We start from the raw sequence: 19276 nt of genomic DNA, 5'->3' as shown, positions 1-19276 counted from the left end.
CTTACAAACACTCATGATGGGGAATTTGCAAAAATTCTTTTTTGGGGGGGATTGGTGTATAAATTATGAAATCACATACAATTTCTTTCCATCCCAGACTACAACATTAAAAGTATCACAGAAATTTTCTTCTATGAGAAGGTGGTTTATATCATTTTGACAAAACATTTATATCATTAACTCTGTATAGAGGTTGGAAAACGATATATTTCACTACAAGGCATTATTTATAGTAGTATTTGGATATTTTTGCACTTATGGCCAGCCAGTTTCTCCATCTGGGGTAGTTTTCATATGTCATAAAAAGACCTTAATCTGCTGAGGAAAAACATGCAATCAGTCTATATGCAGTCACTTTCCAGCAGATAAATGGAACTCAAGGCACATTTTCTAGGATTCAGGAACACAGACAGAATATGGACAGAGATTTTGGCAGTTCATTAGAGTACTTACTGATTGAGGAAGGCAAAGAGGTACCTCATCACTATGAGGATGGACCTGGGCAAGGTCAGGAGGAGCTTGCGGATGTGAAGTGCCCTCTCATAGAGATTATCTATTCCTGCAGACAGAAGGTGATACGGTCAGAGTCCTCTAAGTCCACAGTGGGAAAAGATCACTGTAGCACACCTTATAGCCACACACCCAAACATGAGCAAGTCCTCGCCCCTGGGAAGATGGAATTGTAGCCAACACCACAGCTAATCCCTTCGTCACAAATGCTGGGATTATAGGCGTGTACCATACTAGTTTATTTTATGTGACTTGCGTGGCCTTGGCCTTGAGCAATTTAGAGTCCACTTAAATGTAGAAACTATTTCCGTTCCTTGTTGCGAGTTCTAAAGCTTGCCTCTCATATGGTTCTGACTCTTTTTTGCTACACATGAACTAAAGCTAAGTAGTTTTGTGGGGCCTGGTACCCCTCCCCTTACCACCACTTGTTAATTCATTGTGTATTTATTTGTATATTAGTCTGATTTAGGGACGTGTACCCAGGCTTTGATCTCTCCTTCCTCAAAACTACTAGAGCATTTTATTTATATGATTGTATTATACTATTTCAACTTTTAAAAACACATTTTGAAGAATGTAGGAACACACCAGTGACCCGATTTGTACCCTCTAGAAGATACACATCCAAAGGGAGTCGTTTCCTTAGCCCGTCTTCCCTGTGTGATGGTGACAAGCTCCTTGAAAAGAATAGTCCTGGGAGGGACTTCAGAATTATTTTCCCATTTGCCAGGCCCACAACTGCCCGAAACATCTTACAGTGTTGGTGAATAGCAGCAACAAAGTCTTTACCACAAACCCATTATTTGCTTAATTGTATATATTTTACAACGTTTTCATGTTTGTTACCCAACTTAATGGAAAGGACGGCAATGTGAGCAGGCAGGACACAGCTTCCATCTCTCCTTCACAGCAGTAAAGTGGCCTGCCCAGGGTCCGGTGGCTTGAAGGGCCGAGCTGGGCTGGGCTCCCTGCCTCTGTCTTGAAAGTCTAGTTATTGTTCTTGGATCTCAAAGCACCTTTATAATGCACAAGTGTCATACTTTTTCTTTTTTTGTGGGGCTGGAGATTGAACCCAGTGCTAGGTAAGCACTCTACTACTGAGCTGTGGTCCCATCCATGGATTACATTTTATCAAGTAGGATATTTGAGGAAAGATCTCAACAACCAATGTTTCCAAACACTTCTAAAGCTTTTCTATGATTTCATCTTACTGTTTATCATGTATCTACGGGACAATTCTCAGCCTCAAGTGTCTCACACCGCACCAGTAGACTTCCTCAAGGCTTCCTCTTGCTCTTGCCAATGACAACCTCATCCAGTCTCAGGTTTACGAGCATCACTTCTAACATGGCTGTCCTGGCTTCACTTCCCCCCTTGTGGGGAGAACAGTGCTGTGGTTCCAGCTTTGATTACCTCAGTGCTAGTTTCTTCACTAAAGCCTTCCTAATTCCCACTTGGGTGATCATGATACTGTCTGAACTCAGTTTCCCTTTCGAATTACCTAGCATTGCTCAACCTTGACTTGGGTTCACAGGGAGAGAGTTTAAACAATGCGGATGCCTGGGATTCTTGCATGCAGCCAAGGTTGAAAATGACTGCATAATTACTCATGCCAAGCTCATTTTCCTGGAAATTTGAGAACTGACTCCAGCTGCTTCCCACTTATTATCAAACTGGGTATTTTATTTTGCCCTTTGTGTAGCTGCAAAAGTATGAAAAATGTTTTAGGAATATTTTTTGCTCAACCACAAATGAGTCTGTGCAACAGCAACTGTCAGGGTGAGGTGGACTGAACACTTCTATTCCACCATTAAGTATGCTTGGGTTAGAACTGCAGCCTGAGCTGGTCCTGGTGGCACATGCCTTTAATCCCCGTACTTGGGAGGCAGAGGCAAGCGGATCTCACAGCGAGGTGGACTGAACACTTCTATTCCACCATTAAGTATGCTTGGGTTAGAACTCCAGCCTGAGCTGGTCCTGGTGGCACACGCCTTTAATCCCCGTACTTGGGAGGCCCAGCCTGGTCTACATAGTGAGTTCCAGGCCAGTTGAGGCTACAGGGAGACCCTGTCTCAAAAAGACCAAAAAAAAAAAAACCCAACCCCTCCCCCCCTCAGCCTGTTTATCTTTTAGAACATGGGAATTCAGAAGCCCTGGACCCAGAAAGTGAAAGCATCATCATGTGACGATTAACATTCCTACAACATTTTTTGTTCTGTTAACCTAAATCTATAGCCAATAGTATGAATACAGTAATCATGAATTGGAGACATTATATTTCACTTTCTTATTTGTAAAGTATTTAAAAATGGGGGGGGGACTATGAACAAGGTGGGTGAGAGTCATATCTGCTACATATAAATACATCCTAGGCCCTCCTGTCCAGGGATGGCACTGCCCACAATGGATTGGGCCCTCCTACATCAGTTAGCAATCAAGAAAATGCCCCACAGACATCACCTCAGTCTGATGGGAGAAATTCCTTAACTGAGGATCCCTCTTCCCAGGTGACTCTAGTTTGTGTCAAGGTGACAAAAACTAACCAGCACAAGCATTATTCATAATAGCCAAAAGGTGGGAACAACTCAGATGTTGATAGATGAATCAATGGATAAACACAATGTGGTATAAGACATGCAATGGAATACTATGCAGTCATAAAGAGCAAAGTCATTCTATGCATGGGCAGTGAAACCACTATGCCAAGCAAACAAGCCAGACACAAAGGGACAAATACTACACAGTAACATTTATATGCAGCATCTAAATTAGGCAAAATCATAAAGACAGAAAGAACAGAATTGCAATGGCCTGGGGCAAGAGAAGAGGAGTAAGCAGTTACTATCTGATGGATACCCAGTTTCTTTTGGGGAAGAAGAAATAGTTCTAGAAATAAATAGTGATGATGGTTAGACAATATTGTGAATGTACTTAGGGCCACTGAACCATACACCTAAAAATGGTAAGTTTTACAGTGCATATTTTGCCATAAAAGATAACTGGAAGCACATGGATGCAAATAAAAGATTTAGGAGTGAAAAGCAATGGGGACATAAAGAGAGACTCAGAAAGACTAATAAAGTCACTCAAAGCAGGCACATGTTCCCATCAACTATAGCACATGCACCAGCACAAGAGAGGGCCAGTGCTGGTCTTCTTGAAGTCTCTGGAAGCTCATCTATGCAAAGACCTCAGTCCAAGAGGGCACTAGATTTTACCTGGCATGCTATGCAGCAGGTGTGTGTATGCAGCCTTTGGGGCTCAGCTCTGAATTTAGGGTTGCTGCCAATTTGTGGTCCTTCAGCTTCTTGCTGGATGCAGGGAGGGATCTTTTCTTCTCCCTCAAGGGAGCTGTCAGGAAACTCAGTCCTGTATTCAGATTTCTTCTAAGCTGGGCATTGTTCCCACAACAAAGCATCTTGTGTAATGAGCTAAAGTGGTTCATTATCCAAACTTGGTAACATGCACAAAATTCCTGAGGTTAATTAATGAACGTGTGTGTGTGTGTGTGTGTGTGTGTGTGTGTGTGTGTGTGAAAACCCCACAAAACACGAACTACTTAGGAAATGGCAACAAATCCAAATGGCCATCACCTCATAAACTGGTTCTTCCATAGTACTCGTTGCTCATGTATTCACTGGCCAGAAAACAAATAATAAATCACAAGACACAAATATATCCTTAGGTGTGAAGACAAGGAAAAGAAAGTCTTTGGTGGCCACATGCAGGAACTTTTAAGAGTAGGCACACACATATTTCTGAGCTCCCTAGCCCAGCCATCAGCATTCAAAGTGAATTTACCCATCCCAGGGCACGCTTAGGTTCACCCTGCCACCAACAAGTGGTATCAATTGCAGGTGTGACTGTGTGAATGAAAGGGAAAGAAGAAACAGGTATGTGCTAACACACATGGAGGGATCTTAGCTTCCACTTGTTGAATTCCCACTTGCTTTCCCAGGTAAGAGATAAATGCTTGCAAACCCCAAGAACCAACCGTTAACAGATTGAATCCTGTAAGTAAAACCGCTGCTTTAATCTCTATTTAAACATCAACACTTGAGACATAAACACATGAATAACGATTCTTGTTCTGCTGAATTATCACATCGAGGTAGCAGAAAACGAAGTCTTAGTCTAGGAAGCTCTACCTGTTCACTTACTCAGCCTCTTAAATATTTTCAGAGAGCAAGGAAATTCCAGAAACATAATTCCATGGCATCAAATAGAAATGTAGAATTTAGACAGAAAACTGCCATGTGTGTCAAAAAATCAGACAGAATTTTTAACAGCGCTGGGGCTATAGGGAGACCCTGTCTAAAAAAGACCAAAAAAAAAAAAAAAAAAAAAAAAAGTCCAAAACCTTTTTCTTTCCCCACAAAACTGGAAGTGGGCAATAGCTATCCATACCAACAAGTACATCAGGGTTTGCTGTATGGCTGTTAACTCCCTGGAGTCTATATAAATATGTACAGGTAGGAATATGTTACATAAAATAGAAATCATGGAATAATAAAGTAATAAAAAAGAAAAAAAATAGAAATCATTATATGACCAGTAAAAGCTATATTAAAAATATAAACTGATGAGAAAATGTTAATAACATTATTAAGTTTAAAAAGCAGCTTGTCAAAAGTCAGAATGACATGAGCTAACTGAACTTACAAGAGCTTTATTAAGCTATAATCCATATGTCATATAATTTGCCCATTTAAATGTCAAATTTAATGAACTTAATGTACTCAGAATTATACAACGTCACCTTAATCAATTTTAGGATATTTTCATCATTTCCAAAAGAAGCTTCTTATCAATCAACAGTTACATGGCATAGTATGGTTTTTATGGAAAGCACTTAGGAACAGCACAGCCATACAATGGAGCATCATTGGGTGACAGGATGGAATGAACTCTCGATTCATGCTTACATCAAGTACTGATGCACACTAAAACTTTATGCAAAGTGAGAGTCACTTAGACCACAGTTGCGACCATGGTCACAAAGACCACAGGTTGTATGAGAGCATTTATATGAAATGGCCAAGAAAAGGCAAACCGAGACATAAAGTAGATTAGCGGTTGTTGAGGGCTAGGGGTGGGGTGGTCATAGCTAAATGGAAAGTGATGGCTAAGGTTTGCTAATTGGGGTTTCTTCTGGGATAATGAAAATGTTCTAAAATTGATTATGGTAATGGTTGCATAATCCCATGAACAGGCTGAAAACCTTTGCCCTGTGCTCTTTGATGGATGAACTATATAGTATTCAAATTATATCTCAGCAAAGATCCTTTAAAAAGTATGTAGGTATTACATAAAGATGCTGGAGAGATCCTGAAAACGTTGATGTTACCTCTGTATAGAGGACTGATGCATGATTTTAGTTTATTTTATAATTTTCAACAGTGGTCACAGATTAATTGCATAGAAAAAAAGCACTGACTGCCTATTTGATGGTTTTGAGGAACTGCTTACTTTAGGGTCTAGTAGTAGTATGTAAGTTGTCTTGTGTGTTAACATACAACAAAATACTGCTTACTGTACACAAAGTGTTTCACAAAATATTACACACATCATTCTATGCTCTGAGCAGTGGGATTGTGGACAGTATTTTGTTTCATGTGCGTCTGTACATTCTTCAACCACTCTGAGATGATTACCTATTTTTTGTGATATGAAATGCAATAGAAAAAGAAGAATAAGAATCATCCTTAACCACCAAGGGATACACACAGATATGTGATATTATGTCACAAGAAGACTAGAGGGGACCAGTGGAGCAAGATCAACCAAGCACCAGAAATTCTTAAAGCTGGGCGATTACTTATACGGGAGGTCACTGGATTATTGTCCCTAGAGATGTTTGAAATTTTCTATACTATCAAAATATAAAGAAAGGAGACTACAAGTGATAAGGATAGAATAGCTCCATGTTGGCCTCACCAGCACCGTATGTACACAAAAGTACAGAAGCCCAGAAGGAAGGCAGCAAATGCAAACACATCATTGTTTCTCTTTGGGTGATGGTTTTATGGGGGCAGGTATTTTGTGTGATATGCTTTTTGTACATTTTCAAAGTACTCTACAGTGACTAAATGTTGGTTCTGTGATAGGAAAAATATCTCCTGCTATAAAAAAGTTTTCTCATATCCAAGTAGTCACCTAAGTAACAACACATGATGCAAAATGAAGAACAAATGTTTCATCTGGGCTCATGGCTCTAAGGAGGCCAGGAAAAATCATTACTTGAGTAATTACTTGGCCGTGTGCCCTGGGGAATCCAGAGCCATAATACATGGACATGTTGGAAGCTGCCCAGACTGCGGGCATGATCTGGACACTCACAAAGCCACTGAGAAAGTGGACAGTTGAAAAAGCGAAAACCAAAATGATGCTCAGGCAAGAAGCTGAGAAACGACGAGGCCTGTCATTTCCAACTTACATTTACTTTGATTTCATCATGTGTTCATCCAGGTAAGTCATCTTTTAAAAGAAATTTACAGTGAACTGAGGAATGGCTAGTATACATTAACACAAAAGAATGCTACTATAAATTCCTTTTACAACATATATTTCTAAGCTTCCAAAGAATGAGGCTATTTGAAGGCACAAAGGCAGGATAGTAATTTGTCACAGACACATAAGTTTCTTTTCCCTCAAATGATCCAAAAATAGATAAGCAAAAAGTAGTGGAACTTTCATAACCACCTAGAAATCATTTAAAGGAAGACCCTTCTACATGAACTAACCATCATATAAAATTACCTTAATAGGTAAATCAGACCCAGTTATGGCAATGTTGTAAGAGGACACAGGTAAAAATGATTTATTCTCAGATTTCTTTCTCCTAAAACTTTTAAGTCTTAGTGTTCCTAGCATATATTAACATACCATATTTACTAATAATTATTCTCTTTTTAAGTTTCTTGATTGCAAGAATCAAGTCTTTGAATCACCAGAAAGTTTTTCACATTAGAGACAATTCATCAACTTAATCCAAATCATCAAAAGTTTATAGTATCTGGGCTGGTGAGATGGCTTGGTTATAGCACATAAGCCAGACGACTCAAGTTCAATCCTTGGAACCCTCATAAAAAGGCCAAAGGCTGGATGTGGTGGTGAGCACCTATAATCCTAACACTCTTACCAGGAGATGGAAGGCCAGGGCAGGAGAATCATCCGGAAGTTTCCAGTAAACATGGTGTATGGAGTCAAGAAGTAAGAAAGGCCCTGTCTTAACAGGATCCTAACTCATCAGAGTGGAAGGAGAGAACCAGTTCCTGAAAGCTGTTCTCCATGCATGTGCTGTGGCCCTGAGTCAGTCTCTCTGTCTCTTATATACGCATAATAAAAACGTTTATAGTATCAATGAAAAGAATAAGAATGAGTGACATATGCCATTCCCAAAGAATTTGCTGAAAGGTTAGGGAAAATGCAGCTCTACTACAGTCATGTTGGTAAGACTAGCCATTGACACGAGATCACTCAATACTAGCCAAGAATTTCTTTTCAAAGAGGTTAGGTAGATACTGGCAAAAAAGGACTCCTACTATAAAAAGATGCTTAGTTCCAACGTGTGTTCTTGAAAACCCTCCCATTCTGAAAAACAGTTCACTAAAAATAACTAGACTTATTGGGAAAATAAAGTTGAGGTAGACTGCGCAATACACATGAAAGTTTGTGACTGGCGTACTAAGAAAACATTCACATCCTGTTAACAAACCAGCATAGGTAAATGTCAGCCTGCATATGAACTCAGCATCCTTTGAAGCCTTCAATCTCCTGAGTCATCCTTCAAGATGTGGGTCTTGGAATGGGGAGGAAGTTCAGTTGTAGAGCACTTTCCTAACATGTGCAAAGCCCTGGGTTCAACCCCAGCACTGGGGAAAAACAAACAAACAAAACAAAAACCAAAAACAAACAAAAAACCACCACCAAGATGTGGGTCTTGGAGGATATCTGTTTCCTCACTTTGACACACAGGGAAATGTTTTCACAGCCCCCTCATTCGCATTAAGCACTGTCACCGTTTTCATTAAAATAAAAAAAAAATTTAAAAGCCTAAGATCAGGAAGGTGGGTAGAAGCGCAAGTCTGAACCTGAATTCTATTGAGGAAGGAGCGGACTCGCGGACTCACTCCTGAAGGTTGTCCTCTGACCTCCACACACATACCATGGCATGTGTGGTCACACACACACACACACTCACACAGAGACAGAGAGTGAGAGAGCGAGAGAGGGAGAGGGAGGGAGGGAGAGAGAGAGAGAGAGAGAGAGAGAGAGAGAGAGAGGGAGAGAGAGAGGGAATTTCTGTGTTTTGTTGTTTTCTCTTTTATAGTCTACATAAGCTTAACTTTAAAGTGAAAAATCGGGACTGCCTGCCATAGAAAAGTCATGCTGCGGGACTGGAGAGATGGCTCAGAGGTTAATAGCACTGGCTGCTCTTGCAGAGGACCTGGGTTCGGTTCCCAGTACCTACAACCATCTGTAACTTCAGTTCCAGGGGATGAGACACCTTTATCTGGCCTCTACTGGTTTTGCATGCACGTGGTGTTCTTACATACATGCAGGCAAAACAACCAAACACATAATATAGATAAATAAATAAATAAATAAAATTTTAAAAAGAGAAAAGTCATGCTGGAACCAGTGTAACATCTCAGATATAGTAACTTCATTTCTAAATTCATCTGAAACAATTATGTAAAAAAATATATTTGGCACAACAGATAGATGGGGAAGTGACTGAGCCAGGTATTGGCACATGTAGCCTGAGTTTTCAGTAGGAGCAGCTGTCACAGTAGTGATGATGACAGCTAGTGACAATGACAGAGATTTACCATGTATGATGTTAAACAGTTTATATGGACTTATTCTTCACATACATGCTATGAAGTTGAAGAAACAGGCATTTAATAAGATCAAGTATTAATCTCTGCCTAAGTTTACAAAGCTGGTCAAGCTAGGATTTGAACCTAAATCTTCCTGACTTGGTGACCTCAGTTATTAATACCAGCAATGAAATACTATTTCTCATCCATGAAAATGTGAAATGATTCAATAATGCTAACTGGAAATGCAGCCCCATGTTCTTTATCCAACTGGTGCATTACAGTTGATGTGATGTATGTCCCCAGGAAACCACTAAGCCCTGCAGAAGGGCTTAGGTTTCCATTCCAGACTTAACATTTCTGGCAAAGATATAGGAGAATGTGTGGACACGGCCAAAGAAGAATTCCAGAAGTGAGACACCTCCTGTTCGGCTCTTTCCAGCTGGGTCAGCAGTCTACCACAATGATTCACGCTATGAACGAACCTTGGAATGAACACATCATTCACACCAGTTATCCCCCAGAGTGTCACGGGAGGATGACAACTGAGGAACTGACATACAACCAGAGCCAGGAATTTAGACACAGATGCCATCCAAAGAACTTTTGGTGCAATCTTGACTCTTCACTTAAACTTTCCCAACAATGATGAACTGAACACTTACTATGTATGTGGAATTACCTGTAGGCAAGTGTACGTTACAAAACTGAACCCTCCACCAGGCCTCCCTGGCTGTAGAGCTAATCATTGGCACTGCACCGAGCACTTTGGTGGGCATGGTACCTGACATGAATTAACGCATTTAGTTTTCCCCATCCTCTGGGGGACTGACTAATATTCTGCTCATTTTACAGATGACGAAGCCAAGGTGCAGCAAGCTAAAGAAATTTTCCTACTGTCACATGGATGGAAAGCAAGTGTAGGAGGTGGGATGTGAACCCAGGCTGCTTGAGTCCAGAGCCTGCATGCCTGACATCTATACTAAACTCTTTATCTTGTGAAAGGAGAAAAAGGAGAAAGAGAGGCTTAAAAAGTACAGTGTGGGACAACAGGAAAAAAGAACACAGATGTACATAGTAGAATATCAGTAAAAGAAAGTGACTAATTCCATCTGAAGTGGAGGGAGGACAGCAGTCTTGGAAGAGTGCTGCCAGTTTAGCAGAGCCTTCACAGCATGGTGAAACACTAAGGCCAGCACTTCACTAAGGTGAGCAGAGGAAACAGCCTAGGCAAAAGCATGGAGACAGGAAGTGGCTGGCATGTGTGCAGTTTGCTATACCGTCTGCCCTCCATATTCAGCAGTGGCAAACAGGGGAGGCAGTGCAGTAGGAAGAGATCAACTACAAGAAATAAATCAGGTATCAAGCATCTGGTGTCAAGGAGTATGTTTTTATTCAGGAAATACTGACATCGGTTTTTAGCAAGGGAAAGAGATGTCCCTGTTTAAAACTGGCTGATGGGAGGCAGGGGGCAAACTGGGAGCTGGAAACCCATTTAGGAGAAACAGGGGTGGGGAAGCAGGGATGAGAAGAGAGGCTGAATCAATAGGACATCACTCAGGTGACTGGTTGAGTTGTGAGATGAGCGGTAGGGTTAGGTGAGGTTTCTTTAAGAGTGAAATTTGATTCTGATAAAAGCTTATCCAAGTCAGCTCTAGACTTGGATTTAGAGAGACACTCTCTCTGTATTTCTATTTAGATGAATGGAATCTGATTGCGTTAGTACCTAATTCTTGGTGTCATGAGTTTCAACTTCCTTTGTGTGGTATCAAAAGCCCCCACTGAAGAAAACAGCGATGTTTTGCTGATGATGACTAGTTTCATAATATATCACACACAGTGTGCCATATGGCCTTGGGATACCCATGACAGATAATTACCACATGGAGTTCTTGTGCTGTAAAAATGATCTTTTATCTTATTTTATCTTATTTCTTGAAGGAATATTTAAAATGAGTACTCACCTAACTTCCAAAACTGACTGAGAAAATGAAGGGTGAAATGGTTACATTTCCATGCTGATAACTTTCTCCGCATTCAGGTGACTGATACCTGCTTTTCTGCTTTTGCCCTAGAATCTAAGTGGTCAGCTCCAGGATCTGTGGAACCTAAGGTGTTCAGATGCAAAGCCCATTTAGCTAAGGGTGAGGCCACAGCTGGGAGGGTGACTCACACTGGACCCGGAATGTAAACAAGTGGCCTCAGAATTTTGCTGGTGACAGAGTCACAGGAGGTGGGAGGATGAAGGCAGTTGCCTTTCAAGGAAGTTGGGGGGGGGAGAGAGAGAGAGAGAGAGAGAGAGAGAGGGAGAGATCCACTTACTGATACAAGAAATCAGATCATTAAATCTTTCCTTAGGAAAGAGGGGGTTTTCCAGCCCCCGGAAGTAGAGCTTCAGCACGCCAGCCACAGAGTTAATGTCGTGGTTGCTCTGGTCATCCGCCAAAGGATTTTCACCTAGAAAGAAAGTTTGTTACATTCACAGGACTTCTCTTATTTTCTCATCCGCCACAGGATTTTTACCTATATAGAGAGTTTGTTTCATTCACACGACTTCTCTTATTTTCTTTCGACAAGAACATTACACACACACACACACACACACACACACACACACGCACACACACACACACACATGCATGCACAAGCACACGAGTCTTTTAATTATGCTCTATGAAAGATTATATGGTACTAAAATTAAAATAATTGGTTTAGATATCCCACCCAATGGTTAACCTAAAAATAGTTGGCTAAAATAAAACTTAAAAAAAAAAAAAAAAGCTTATGCTACCAAACACTCCCTTACAACTTGCCCAAATCTTAAAATAAAACATTGTGGGATTTATAATTTTACCCAGCATTTTCTTAAAGCTAACATCAGTAATCTTAGCTTGACATGAACTAAAAAACCAGTACATTCTGTGTTTCTTATCCCACTGAGAAAAAGATACAGTAGAGGTTGGTCTGGTTATGCTGCGTGGGTCAGCAAAATTTATCAGAGATATCAAATACTAATGGTGAACACCTGCAATGAAACAACCAGGTGTTTCTCAGGGGGCATGGTAGTGTTTACAATACATATGAAAGTTGCCTTGAACAGCCAGAGACTCTGAGATCAGGGGAGGGAACCTGAAAATGTTTTCTTCTATCCAGGAGCTTGAATGAAGTGAGTAATTAAGAAATTTATCATATATAGCCAGGTGAGGTGACACACATCTTTAATGTCAGTACAGAGGCAGAGGTAGGTGGGTCTCTGTGAGATCAAGGCCAGCCTGGTCTACGTAGTGAGTTTCAGGTCAGCTGGGGCTATAGGGAGACCCTATCTCAAACGAAACGAAACAAAACCAAACAAAATCAAATCACAAACAAAATTACAGTTTCCTTCATGGTAAGTGGTTGTAAGGTATTAACTGGATGAGTGTTCTACCTTCTTGGGAATTAATATGGGATAGAATACTTCAGAAACAACATGGGATAGAATCCACAGCAATATACACAGCCTTACATCAAGCTCCGTTCTGTGTTCACAGGTCTGGTTATTCTTTCTAAATTTCACAAAAGTGTCCTTTATAGTTTGACATGTTGTTGGTCTTTGGGCAGTTTATTTTCAGGGACTTCTTATTCTCTCTTCCCTATTTTCTAGGGCAGGAAATCATGGAACATGAACTCACCAGAATTACTTGTATCATTATTATTGGTTTTGCCCACTGTGAGAAAACCTCACCCAAACATTCAAAAATAAGACACAGACACTAGAGGAATTTCTAAGGAAAAATAACAAAGCTCTCATTGGTCTGTGGTGGCTGGCAAGGAGCCTCATACTTCACCGCACTTCCACCTGACCTCCTGAACATCATCAATGTATGTGGAATGGTGTGCTTAGCTGCTGGTGGGAGACCGCTCTGCTCCACACATCATATTGGGCAGAGAATTTGGAACTGGAAAAAAAAGTAGGGTGCCAAGTTTGCCTCTTTAACCAAGGCTTCAAACTACAAAGGCTCTAATGGTGAGTCTTGGCCAGGGGAAACGGGACAGAGCTTCTCCACAACACCATCACTCTGCATTTCTCCTTTGATCTAGAAGCAGAGGGAAGGCACAGGTGTACCCAGAAGTGCAAAGCAAACCGGAGAGCATTCAGAACCAATCGCATCATTAACGGGTTAGGCATTTTCACAGATCATATCTAAACCTCTTAACAATCCTGCAGTTTTGCAGACAGAGGCCAAATTAAGACTGGAGTCACTTGACCCAAATCCCAATACCAATACACAAGACTCTGATTTGATTCTAGGTCTTCCTGACAGTAGAGTACATGGCTATGCTAATTATACTGTCCTAATTAACAGCTTAGTAGAATTTACATATCAGCCAATTAGGAATATGAGTCAGGCACCAACTCAGATCACAGGGAGGGGGCACAGGATGGGAATAAGAGGAAGGAAAAAGTTGGTGTCAGAGGATGGTGAGATGGACAGTGGAGAGGAACTGGCACACACTCCTGCCCCTGGGGCTGCCTAGGCCAGCTCTGCCTTCTCTCTTCCAGAACCCTGTCAAGGCACCAAGTTGACACATACAAAGTGAATAATCAGTCAGTCCTAAGCCAGGGGATGGGACGAAGCTCATATGCTTTTCTACTTTTTACAATAAAGACTCATTTCCTAGCAGCCACAATGAAGTAAACACAAGACAAAGGATTTGGGGCTATACAAAATGAACACACCCTTGCAGAACACAGAAGATGATGACTTTTAAACATGTTTTGCTTATGGTAGAGACACACAGTTACCTCTCTCGAATGAATTTTTAATATCGTTGACTTCCACCTGAGAACCAGACACTCTGAAAATCCCTTGATGCTGAAGACCTAACGGCAAATAGAAGAGTGTGAGGAACACCATCGCATCCTTCATTCAGGTCTCTTTTCTCCAAGAATAAAATATCAGCAGAAAGACAGGCTTACTGACATAGTCCTACTGCTTCTTTTTAGATAAGAATCCTACAGTTAATGCTTACCATAGAGATTAATGAACCGGATGCAGCTTTCCACAATGAGAGGGATAACCTGTCCTGAGTCCTGGGGAAAAAGATGACGTTAAAGGTAACGTTAGAGGAGAGGGCCAACTCGCACAGAGAAATAAGGTTCCCAGTTCAACAGTAATTAGAGTGCTTTTTTGCCCTGTTAGGTTATCTTTTCCAAATCTATCCCTCTAAATATCTTCCACAAAGTATTAAAACAATGACAAAAAGAGTGAAAGAATTTACATTCAAATAGAGGCATATTTTAGTTCTGGAGCAAACTAAATTAAATACATTTAATACAAAAAGGGAATATGGCTTCAACTTATCTTGCTATGCCTACGGATGCCAAAAAGCAATCTGCTGGGAGTGGTGGCTGTGATCCCCATAGCCTGGAGGCTGAGGCAGGAGCATCCAGAGTTTGAGCCCAGAACAGATATATGGTGAGTCTCGTCTCAAAGAAACAGCAACAGAACCAAAAAGCTAACTTTTTTTTTTCAACTTACATTGAAGCTTACAAGCCTAAATGAATAATTTATTTTTGAGAGGTCATTATTCAAAGGGATCAGTGATTATTGAAGCTAAGAAGAATGTTGTGTTTTTAGAGCAGCATCTTCTGTTTGATAAGCTGTCCTGAGAGAACCTCTGAAAATTCTCGGGACCCACTCCTCACATCCCTGAGACTACGCCGCCTGGATGGTGCAGTCGCAAACTGTCTCATAGATAACTAAAATGTATCATGTATTTACTTTGTTTGCATCAGAACTTATTCTTACAGATTTTGCAGTTTTTTAAGATAAAGCCAAAAATGGCACAAATGTACATTCCATTCGATTTCTTTCTTGGGAAGGAAGACTGCTTTGGCTTTCTTTGTCTACATCTTGTAAAATGATCACCACCCTCAGCTAAGAAAATGCTGGAAATGCTTTAAAAACAATGTGTGTAGGATGACAAATGAGATGGAGGGGCTGCGGAGGCTAGTTAAATGTGTGTCAATGCCATGCACTCCATGGAGTTAAAGAGGGCTGCCGAGGTCGGGCTGTTTGTCATGAGCTTCTAAGACTGATCTTTCAGGAATTAGAGTTTTCAAGGAAACATGGGATTTGAAGATTAGCTGACATCATGTATATGTTCCTGAGGAATTTTATTCTGACACAAACTTGGTCTTTACATATTGGAATAATTCAGTATCCAGTAACTTCCAATTCAGTAGTGAACACAAGACTGGGAATAATGCAGAGCTGCAGACTAAATCCATTTTTACTGTTTCCAGAGTGGGTAATGCACTTTTGAAGAAATAGTCTTTGTTTTAAGTTTTAAGACAATTGAATCAGTATATAAACCAGTTAATGTTTCAATTACTTCTGGAGTCCGTATTAGGTTTCTCTAATTAGTTAACATGTTTTAGGAGAAGTTTTATTAATTCCTTAAAGAAGAGCCTTAAAAATAAAACACATTTTAGTGTAGACTACCTGGCTCATGAACAGCCATGTAATTGCATCAAAATTTACTGAACAGATGAAGGGGCTTTTTTTCTCTAAGCCACAAACACAGTTTAGTGGAAGTAACATTTTATGAACAATTCATCTAACACTGTAATTTAAAAGAGCAAGAAACACTAAATGTAAGTGATGAAAGGAAAATGTTAGTTCATCTCTGATGAACTTAGTATTAAAACAAAGAATAAAAGATTCTTAAAAGAAAAATGTTTGCACCAAGAAAGTTCTGCAAAGAAGTCTTACATTTTCATATTATATGTTAGACATTGTCTTTACATACTCACTTAGAAGATTGCTGATCTTTTAGCAGTGATTAGTATGACACTCAGTTATGGTGAATTTTGTAGTGAAAAAGTTATGAGTGTTTTAATTTAATTTCATGGATGCCGGATGTTTGGGTAGAAAATATTTTACAAAGAGTGAAATTGCGGGCTGCCTTCCAACTACTGTCATTTAAACATATCTCTTTGTGTCTCAGTTTCCCTGTAAGAAAACAGTTTTGCTCTTGCAGTCCCATGGTGCTATTGGGGAAGGCACTTTCTAGATTTCCATGCCTCTGGGTTCCTGGTGGTACCAAAGGCAGGCACAGATGTCATACAGCGGGTTTGTCACCACAAAGGCCTCATTTCTTCCTCAGTGCCTCAGCTTGGTTGCCTTTAACTAATTCTTAATGAACAATTTCTAAAAACTCGAGGATGTGCTTTATGTTAAGCAGTTTTCTCAGGCTGTATGAGCACACGGAGCAGAATCATACCCTGCTTCTGTGAGGCTCCCTGTCTTCTCCTTCCCTGCCAGGCCATCAGCGGCACATCCCACTGCTTTCCTTTGATCGTTTTCCTTTCTCCATCCAATTTGCCCCTGCTTGTAAGTCATGGCTGGGAAACTAGATCATCAAATCAAATTTGGCAATAATTTTATATTAAATTAGAGACAATAAGGGCTTAAGGCTCAAGGCAATGGATTTGTGATTGCTGTTTAGGTTGTTCAGTGGCTTTTCATTTAATTCCAGGGTTAGGGCTCACTTTTAAGGCTGCTGGAACTTTCTAATCTCTCTGTCTCTCTCTGCATGCATACCTGCATGCATGTATATAAAAGTGCCATACATGTGGCACAAGCACACATTTACACAAGCTTCTTAGTCTTTACTATACAAATTTAATAAATAGATCGGTCTTTAAAGAAGGTAAGATTTCTCTAACATACCAATTATGGGACATAAGAAGAATATCATAACTGTGACTTTTCCATATAAAGATAGTTTTCAAAAATATCTCATTTCATGTCATGAAATGTTATACATGAGAAAGAAAGCCTGTTTTTGTATAATTTACAGCAGAATCCAGAATCCAATATTATATATGTATTTGGTATTTAACATTGACTTTCCTTAATAAACACCACTAAATCAAATTTGATACATTTGCCAAATACATAAGGCAAAAACTGGGTTTAATCTACTCATTTTTATCAGTGAAGACTATCCATCTTAAATCAGTGTCTGTTTCCTACAGTTCTAAGTAAAATCTATTTATAAACTAACTTCTAACTGCAAACACTTTTCTTTTAAAGACCTTAAAACATCTAATGAAAGCCAAGCGTGAATATGACTTGCAAATGGCACCCGGGCGACAGAGGCTGTGCCCTCACCCCCTCCAGCAGGATACCTGATGTCTTGTGTGCGAGTTCCTCCGTCCCCGGCTAGAAGCATTACCAGAAATACAGGATGAAAAAGAAGACAGAGAGTAAACACAGCAGAGATACAAGATACAGACTTCAGGGCCAAACAAAATCAATCCAATATAATGAATTCCTTAAGTCATGAGAAAGTCAGACTCTTCTGTACTTTATAGTGTGCCTATCATGGATTTAAAACATATACACTGTGCATTCTGTGCAACTGCATAGGATAAAACATTTCATCAGGGCTCTTTTCTTTTCATATAAATTTTGGCTTTGAAAAATAAGAGTGCCTTTTCTTTTGCCCACATGATAACATTCATATTTATTTCTTAAAGGCACTCAACCCAAATATTCTTTCCTCTTTGACTTCAGGAAATATTATATTGATTTTCTGGGAAAGCAAAGAGCCCAGGACAGACTCGGACATAATGACCTGCCTCCCTTTGTGGGAGGCTGGGGTCATTACAGTGAGAAGCGTGGTCAGCCACCCAGGGGGCTGGTGCAGTACCTTGACGAAGGTCTCCAAATCCCCATTAAACAACTTAGCATTATACTGGGAGCGGGGCCTGGATTTCCTGTGTTTCTGGGGCTTAGGGGGAACATTTGGAGGCCTAAGGGAAGGGAATATAATTACTGAGCATGGCAGAAATCAGACAATAAATGAAACACCCATAGGTCATACCAAAGTGACAAAACCAGGGGATCCCGAGTTCCTTCCCCACCTCAGCCCACAGGGAAAACACATCCATCCTTTCTCACTGCTTCACTCTTATATATGTATCAAACACCCTAGGAGCTTTTCATGTAGACTGCTGTTTTCATAGGTGCTAGATCTGGTATTTTTTCTGTAGTTTATTTAAAAAAAAAGATAATTATTACCAAATGGAATCATGAGCTGTCTAGCTAAATGCTATAAAACTAGCTTCTTGTTATTTGGTTTGAGAGTCACATACTAAGATCTAATTGTAAAAAGGCTTCGACAGATCTCCAAATGAGAAATTAAAAATAATATTTTTAGTTAGAACATAATTCTTCAATGCAGGCCACATCATATCTGTTCAGTGCTCCCCATGTATTAATAGGATTTTATTTTATGCAGAAGTGATTATTAATGGGTCACACCTAAGAAAATTAGGGTTTGGTTTCAATGTGGTTTCAGATGGTGGGGCCCACACACGAATTATTTCTATAGAACATACAATGCCACTGCCCACATATTTGGAGGGCAGTAGATTACATTCATTTGTGCTGTTCTGGACTCTCCTGTCTGCTTGCTTTGGTGGGTAAGACAGTCCTTCTGACATATGCATGTCCACTGTGCTGGGTGCTGTTCTGGGAAACCCTACATCAGTCATCTTGCACTGTAACTGCAGAGAGGCAGATGGAAGAGGACCAAGATTCTTGGACTCAACTTCTATCACATCTGTGCTAGTGGAAGGAGAGCCCGGAGACCTGTTTTCTGATGTTTCCATTTAACCTCCTTAGCTGCAAAGCTGACAGGAAAAAGCTCATCACACCTGCAGATTGTGTAAAGCCCTTCGGTTAGCTAGTCTCTGGAAGAATGACCTTTTAAATTCATTTTTCTCAAGTTCAGAAAGTCCAGTTTAGAAACAAAATCCCAAGAATTTATGTGGAACCCCGAAGAGTTGAATAAGGTATTATCATAGAAATCAACATGTGTGTGTTAGGGAGCAAACCTGCTGATATAGCCTTTTATGGATAAACACTGAGACTCTCTCAGCAAGA

General features: G+C 40.3%; 1 protein-coding gene across 4 annotated transcripts in view; it reads right to left on the bottom strand.

Moving 5' to 3' along the window:
* The window catches only part of Srgap1 (SLIT-ROBO Rho GTPase activating protein 1), a 115510-nt gene that overhangs the window by 26446 nt on the left and 69788 nt on the right, over positions 1-19276 (bottom strand). Inside the window, exons 9-11 of one of the 4 annotated variants that reach the window (XM_029561474.1) lie at positions 18039-18141; positions 14349-14409; positions 454-559 (exon numbers count right to left, since the gene is read on the bottom strand). In XM_029561474.1, the coding sequence (XP_029417334.1) occupies positions 454-559; positions 14349-14409; positions 18039-18141 (270 nt within the window). Of the gene's footprint in view, positions 1-453; positions 560-11657; positions 11793-14348; positions 14410-17514; positions 17549-18038; positions 18142-19276 lie in introns of all 4 variants that reach the window. The other 3 variants (XM_029561477.1, XM_029561476.1, XM_029561478.1) reach the window with 3 other exon arrangements.

Source organism: Nannospalax galili, unplaced genomic scaffold (assembly GCF_000622305.1).
Source record: "Nannospalax galili isolate Female #2095 unplaced genomic scaffold, S.galili_v1.0 scaffold110, whole genome shotgun sequence".
Taxonomy (NCBI): Eukaryota; Metazoa; Chordata; class Mammalia; order Rodentia; family Spalacidae; genus Nannospalax; species Nannospalax galili.
This window is presented reverse-complemented; position numbering and strand designations above follow the sequence as displayed.